The sequence below is a fragment of the Cynocephalus volans genome, chromosome 14 (genome assembly GCF_027409185.1).
Source record: "Cynocephalus volans isolate mCynVol1 chromosome 14, mCynVol1.pri, whole genome shotgun sequence".
Taxonomy (NCBI): Eukaryota; Metazoa; Chordata; class Mammalia; order Dermoptera; family Cynocephalidae; genus Cynocephalus; species Cynocephalus volans.
The window spans coordinates 90,848,426-90,855,992 of NC_084473.1; the positions used below are offsets into that span (position 1 = coordinate 90,848,426).

General features: G+C 59.7%; 1 protein-coding gene across 1 annotated transcript; it reads right to left on the reverse strand.

The window, feature by feature from the left end:
• Positions 1 to 3,804: 3,804 nt before the first annotated feature.
• Positions 3,805 to 5,980, reverse strand: ADRA2B (adrenoceptor alpha 2B). The gene is made up of 2 exons (XM_063078494.1): positions 4,315 to 5,980; positions 3,805 to 3,893 (listed from the first exon to the last, which is right to left on the reverse strand). Coding segments are annotated over exons 1-2 (1,335 nt in total). The 5' UTR covers positions 5,649 to 5,980; the 3' UTR covers positions 3,805 to 3,892.
• Positions 5,981 to 7,567: the final 1,587 nt, after the last annotated feature.

The following is a 7,567-nucleotide window of genomic DNA, read 5'->3' on the forward strand; positions in this document are numbered from 1 at the left end:
GCAGCTGGAAGGATCCCCCTAACCCTCCTCTCCCCACCTCTTTTTTACCTGTCTTCTGTGTCAGGGCCTCCCTTTGGTCAGGGACATCTTAAGAAAGATGTCGCCAGAAGGTGGATGTGCCCGGCCAAGACAACTCACATCCACCTGGTGAACCGCCAAGCCGCATTGCTCACCTCCTTGTCCCCTGCCCTCACCTCCCCTGCATTTGCCAGGATGAGTCCTGGGAGGAGGGAGGCTGCATACACCGCCTTCCCCATTCCTGCTGTTCTGAGCCTGCATAACACAGTAACTCGCAGATGGGCTTGGTGAAATCAAAGCAGGTCTTGCTCACAGAGATCTTCAGGAATGGGACGTGAGAGGAAAAGAAGGCCAGGTCAGGAGCCAAGGGTCCCACATCCAGCTCTAGCTGCACCATCTATCAGCTGCATGACCCTGGGCAAGTCCCTGGGACTCTGCCCCTCAATTTTCTGAGCACCAAATAAGGTAGCAAAATGGGGACGAGCCTGGCACAGGACCTGGCACACTGCAGGCTGTCAGAAGATGTTCCCTGAATGTGGGCTTGCGTCTGGGTGTTGCTCCTCGCGTCTGGGTGCAGTTCCTTCAGTATGACGGTATGGTGTGATGGACAACCTGGGTTCTAAATTCAGCTGTGCTACCATGTGTCTGTGTGAGGCCACCTGAGGCAAGTCATCTTCTCTCTTTGGGCCTCAGTCTCTTCCTTAATAAAACTCAGGGATTGGACTGAGTTGTTAGGAATGGAAAACCTGGGACACACATACCATCACTTCCACATTCTGTGGCAGTGACAAACATGAACAACCGATCACAGCACAGCCACTTACTGAATTCAGCCAGATACAGTTTCAGAATCTCCAGGCAACCAGCACTGCTGAATGACAGCTGGCCCAAGAGATGGACCTACGATTTTTCTGCACCTGAATTTTGTAGTATTGTCATTCTGGGACCCAGCTGGGTGACTTTGAGTCTCAGTTTCCTTTTTTGTAAAGTGACCACTCCCAGCAAGGGTGTGAGGATTAAATGAGATAATGTATGCAAAATGGGCTTGAAAACAGTCCCACTCCTGCAAGGGTAATTTCCTTCCACCATTTCCAGAGACAGGACAGGGTGCTCTACTCCAGGGTCCAACGGCCTGCGCCTCCCTTGCAGACACTCAAGCAATGGGGGACAGTGTGGTCCAGTGCAAAGAGCTTGGGCCTGGATGACCTCAGAAAAGTCATTACACCTTTCTGAGCCTGAATTTCTCCTGGATAAAATGGGCTGATACTTATCTTACAGGGTAGGTAAAAGGATTAAGTAAAGTAATCAGACAAACTGCCAGAAGAGCGGCTGGCTCAGTAAGAGGGAGTCAATGAATGACCTTCATCTACCAGCATAAGCCTCAGGCCTTAGTTGCGGGGGGCCCTGGCAGGTGGGAGGAGCTGGGAGCAGGGCAGGCAGGGCTTGACTTTCTTGTTAGGTTCTCAGCAAAGCCCATGTCCCCATGTCCATTGATGATGGTGGATACACTGGGGTCTTTGCTGGTTGTTCCTAGCAGAAGCGTGTCCCCGCAAAAGTAAGGAGGTGGTGAAAGTGTAGATTCCGAGCCATTGTTGGAGTAAGGGGGGTCTCACTGCTCCCTGCTCCTCCCTCCCCTCCCTGGGATCTGCATTGGCTCCCTGTGCCAGCCCGCCACCCACCTCCCCTTCCCCATGGAACCATGCCATTTTGGTTTGGGCCCCAGAGGCTGACTCTCCGAGGCAGCTAGGGGACAGGGGGGCTTTGAGGCCTCAAATACCTCATCTGGGAAATGAGGAGACTGATGGAAATGGCCTCCACGGGCCTTCCAGCTCTGCTGCTGTGGCCAAATCTCAGCATGGGACGGCTTGCAGCAGGGCTGTCCTGCCCCTCGCCAAGGACAGCAGCTTCATCCCTTCTGCACAGTGACCCTCACTCGCTCCACATGTTCCTCCCACCCCCTCTGCTGGCCCCCTGCTGCTGCACCTGGCCACCAGCAGGGCTGGCTTGGGGCTGTCTCAAACTCTGTCACGAATGTACCCAGCACAACATCCTCTGCATATGCCCTTTTCCTGCCCGGAACACCTTCCTGCCTTGCCTCTTGGTGTACTCCTGCTCTTCCCACAATATCCAAGCCAAAGGCCACCTCTTCTGGGAAGCCCTCCCTTCTCTTCCTTCCCAGGCAGCCAGTCTCAGGCTCCTCTGGCCACCCTCAACCCCACTGGCTGGTTATGGTGATTAAGGATGCTGGGTGGACAAAGGCAGGTGGGGGGGGGAGGTACCAGCCAGCCACACTTGTTGGGGGAGGAGAGAACTGGCCCTGGGAGGGAGCCCCAATTCATTGGGCTGACACCCAGAGTCTGCCAGGCAAGTAGCTGAAAAATAACTACTCCTGGCAGCCCTTGGGCAATGAGGACACAGCTCACTTATTACAAAATATCCTTTATTGATAAAATAGCTCAGACTTTTAAAAAACACCTGCATGTCACAAGAAAAGGCCTCAGGCCACAACACCAGGGGGTCCCACAGGGCACACACAAGATCGGCAAGCGGATGGTCACAAATCAGTCCCTCCCCTGAGCCCAGCTCCCCCAGCCACACCCTGGCCTCACAACTGCAACCAACCAGGCACCAAGCCATATAGCCATCCTCCCCAGAAGGGACTCTTTTTGGTCCCCTTCATTCTCTCCACCCCAGAAAACTCCCTCATCATCCTTCCCAATCTGGCAGGCCCATCAGAGTGCCAATATTTCCCATTCTGCTCAGCCCACCCACCAAGCTAAGGTGCCCACTGGCCCAGGGAGCCAGGCACTCCCAGTGGGGAAGACTGGGAAACATCCCTGAAATCCTCCCAGTTGCTCCAGGCACCAGGAGAGAGAGGCCCCCCCAGTGCAGAACCCCATCAGTGCAGGGGAGTCACGTGGCTGGGTCCAGACAGTAAGCAGGCACCCACCTGGGGGGGGGGGTAGTTATGCTTCTGAGGCTTGGAGACCTGCCTGGGTACTCCAGTGGAAAACTCACCTGCTCCAGCCCCAGCACCCCACCTGGGGGCTCTGCCACCCGCCACACGCTCTCATCTTAGACTGTTCCCATGGTGTGGGTATTTTTAACTGTCTTGTGGAAACAATTTGCCTGCTTGATGACAAAAGACTCATCCCCCATTGGGGGAAGGGAGGCGGCCCAAGCCACTGAAAACTCTTGATGTTGCAGGTGAAATGTTGAGAAGTTGTCATGCAGCATAATAACTCAAACATTTGCGGGCATATGAGCACATTCCCAAAGAAAACCTTTAACTTGAAATAGTGATTCTGTCTGCCACACCCCGCTTCCAGTTTGGGGTAGGAATTCACACACCCCAGGCACAGAACAAAAGTCTACAGGAAGACAGGTGGTGGTAAACACAGAGAAAAGGGATTTTTATATCGCCGGGTAATCACATTTTCTGGTTCTCTAGTGTGTTCCCCCACGGAGCTCAAAGCTTTCTGCAAAGCCTTTCATCTCCCTGCAGCAAGAAGGCTGCAGGCTATTGTCGCCCGGGTTTTTGCAGAGGGTTAATGCCAGCAATCAGGGATCTCCCGTCGAGGGACAGGCCGGGCCTCCAGACGGCCCCACCTGCCGTGGCACCCATGTGCCCACCCACCTCCCAGAGGGGCGCTGGGTAAGGAAATCGATCCATGGTTCTGGACTTTAAAGGAACCACAAATCCAAAAGTGGGGGAGGGGAGAAGGGCCCAGAGACTATGCCATCCCATAAAGCCCCCATCACAGTGCCTGATGGGGACCATGGTGCCCAACGTGGGTGAACAGTCTTCGTTTCTTCCTCCTCCTCCTCCTCAGCAGCAGGCTCTCCTGGGAAAAGTGGAAGGCTGGCTTCCTGCTCTTTGTGGGGAGGATGAAGTGGGGAGATGAAAAAGAAACAAAAACACCACAAGCAAGTGACTTGCCAAAGAACACAGGGTCCTCAAGAAAGGGAAGCCCACCCATTGGCTTGTAGGGGTCTGGGGCTCTGGGAGGGAGGTGCTTTGTTCTAGCCTGGCCTTGGCTACATTCAGGAAGGTCAGGCAGGAGGTGGAGAAGAGGTGTCCCCACAGCTGACACAGCAAGGGGAGGTTTCAGCTGGATCCCTGTGAACAGAACCTCTGCCCTACCCCTCCCAGAGGGCTCCTGCGATGAGGCCTGCAGGATCTGGGCAGGGACCAGAAAGCCCCAGGGAGGCAACCACACAAAGCAGGGCAAGAAACAGGATAGCCCTGGTGCCACCTGGCACCAACCCCACACAGGCAGCAGCAGGCAGGCTCACCAGGCCGTCTGTGTCCACTGGCGGCAAAGGATTCTTCGGAAGGCACGGCGAAAGTCCTGGTTGAAGATGGTGTAGATGACGGGGTTCAGCGAGCTGTTGCAGTAGCCGATCCAGAAGAAGAACTGGAAGAGGCCATGGGGTACCTTGCAGCGCTGAGGGCAGATGGCGCCCAGGCTGTAGCTGAAGAAGAAGGGGAACCAGCAGAGCACAAAGGCGCCGATGACCACGGCCAGCACGAAGGTGAACCGCTTCTCCCGACTCAGCTGCGCCCGCCGACGCCACCACTGCCCGCCCACAGCACCCACACCCCTGCCCAGGAGCACGTGGCCACGTAGGGTGGCCAGCACCCGGGAGCCCTGCGGCTGCTGCAGGGGTGGGCTGCAAATTGAGGCAGAAGACACTGGCACGGCCTGGGGCTCACACTCCTCCTCAGCCTCCTCAGCCTCCTCCCCTGGAGACGCCCCACAAACACCCTCCTTCTGGCCCTGGCCTGAGTTGGGAAGAGCAGTCCAGCTGGGTGGCAAGGTCTGGGTCCCAGGATCTTCAGAGATCTCCCCCTCCTCCTTCTCCCCAGTGGGTTTGGACTGTCCATTGGCCTCTCCCGCAGAAGCCAGCGGAGAGGCCTGGGCTGGCAGCTTGGCTGAAGCCAAGGCCCCCCCAGGGCCAGGGCGGCGCTGCTTGGACTCACCCTCCCCAGGGCCCCCCCTGGCCCTGGGACCTCTGCGGTTGCTGCGTTTGGCGATCATATAAATGCGCAGGTAGACGAGGATCATAATGAGGCAGGGAGCGAAGAAAGATCCGATGCTGGAGGCCAGGATGTACCAGGCCTCTTCGTTGAGCTTGCACTGGGGGCGCCCCAGAGGCTGCGGGCCCTGATCGCCCTTGTAGATGAGGGGCGGCAGCGAAATGACGGCTGCGATGAGCCACACGGTAAGGATGATGCACTTGATGCGGCGCGGGGTGCGCTTGGAGTTGTACTCCAGAGCGCGGCTCACCGCCCAGTAGCGGTCCAGGCTGATGGCGCACAGGTGCACGATGGACGAGGTACAGAAGAGCACGTCCAGCGCCAGGTACACCTCGCACCACGTGCGCCAGAAGTACCAGTAGCCCAGCAGCTCGTTGGCCAGCGAGAAAGGGATGATGAGCGCGGCCACCAGGATGTCGGCGGCGGCCAGCGACACCAGGAACAGGTTTTGCGGGGCACGCAGCGAACGGCTCGTCAACACAGCCAAGATGACCAGCACGTTGCCGAAGATGGTGAAGAGGATGAGGAAGGTGATGACCGCCGCGATAGCCGCCGTGGCCTGCACCGAGTAGGGCTCCTGGTGGTCCATGGCGGGGCCGGACGTGGCCCGAGGGAGCGCCCCGCGGCCAGCGCTGCCCCGGCTCGGCTAGACGAGGGGGTCGGCCCCTCGGCGGCGCTGGAGCCCCATTGAGGTCGGGGGACAGCCGGAATGAGCCACCACCCTCCTACATCCTCTTCCAGCGGCGTCCCCGCCGTCCGCCCCAGAGAAGTTTCCCAAGTTGTCCCGCTGCTGTCCCTGTCCCGCCCGGGATCCGGGGCAAGTAGCGCCTCCGCCACGCGGCTGCCGGACCCACGGCGGCGCTGGGCCGGGCGGACCCGACGGTGGGCGCGCCGCGCGTTCTCGAAGGAGGCGCGCAGGCCGAGGCGCCGCTGCGCTCGCTGGCTGTCGCCCGGAGCCGCGCCTGCAGGCAGCCCGCCGCGACCGGGAGTGGGGAGGAGAGCGAGCCGAGCGCGGCTGCAGGAGGCGGGAGATGGAGGCGGGAGCAGGAGGAGGGGAGAGGGTGGGGCGGGCGGCCGCCGCGAGGGGGTGGGAGGCGCAGGCGGCGGGAGGGCGGACGGGCCGCGGGAGGTCCCAGGCGCCCCGGGGGCTGGGGTCTGCGGGGCTCCGGGAAGGACGCGGGTGGAAGTGGGAGGGTCGGTGCGTGCGGGGAGCTGGGACCGGAGCTGGCGCGTCGGCGGGCACCTAGGCGGGTCCGCCCTCCTGCGGGCTGCGGGGCCGGGGACGAGCACCCGGGTCTAGGGCGATGGGCGCGAGCGGGGCAGGAGCCCCACGGAGAAGGTGGGTGGGTGTGCTGGGCGCTGGAGCAAAATAAAACACACCCCCACTGGCCACACTAAAGCAGGCCACCGGAGGGGGGATTCTGTCCTGAACCCCTTCCCCTCCCAGACCGGACTCCGTCGGGCCTGCGGAGCCCGAGGGTGGCGCGTCGGCGGGTGGCGAGCGCCCTCTGCTGTCGCCCGCATGCCGAGCTAGTCCGCGGCCGCCGGAGACCCGCGTCCTCTCCGCGGCCCGGGGCGCTGAAGACTCCCACCCCCGGCGGGAAGCGAGTGCTCAGAACCCGGGACTTCAGCCTTCCTGTTACTCCGGCAGCTGCCTCAGTTTCCTCCACTAAGGGACAAGGAGGTAAAAGGGAAACCGGCTTGGACTCAAATGACAGCAGCGACTGACAGGCAGGGTTTGTAGGGGGCGTGGCGAACTCCAGCCTCTTGACCAATGGGAAGAGGAGGTTCGTCCCCTGGCGCAGAGCAAGGAGACCTAGTGGGGGTCAAGGTTAGGGTCTTTTCTTTTTTTTTTTTTTAAGATGACCGGTAAGGGGATCTTAACCCTTGGCTTGGTGTTGTCAGCACCACGCTCTCCAAGTGAGCAAACCGGCCATCCCTATATAGGGATCCGAACCCGTGGCCTTGGTGTTATCAGCACCACAGTCTCCCCAGTGAGCCACGGGCCGGCCCAAGGTTGGGGTCTTTTCACACAGCTCAGGGGCAGCCGTGAAGGTAGGAGCTTCCCTTTGCCTCTGTAGGGCCCCCTGGGGCAAGGGTTGACCCCATCCTCCACATACACACCGCAGCCCTCTTGGAGTGGCAGCGGAAAGAGGAGTTGGGGTAGGAAGAAAATTTAGACTAAGCCCTCCCTCCTTCAAAGAGCTGCTGAGCTACTGCTCGCCCTCAGACACCCTCCCCCTCCCCACTCTCCCTGCAGCCACTGCCACCAGTGCCAGGCGGGACAGCCTGAAGGGAGCTTTTTTCACAGCTTCCAGAACCCCTAATGCCGTAAGCCCAGTCTAGGGCCAGGCTTGTGTTTACAGCGCACAGCTCTGCATGTCCTCCTGTGTAAATAAGCATCCATACACCCTTAAAAGCAGGGCTTGAACCAGCATGCCCACCGGACCTTTGCTCCTGGCTGCCCACCTTCGTGGGAGCAGTGCCCACAATGTCTCACCCCTACCC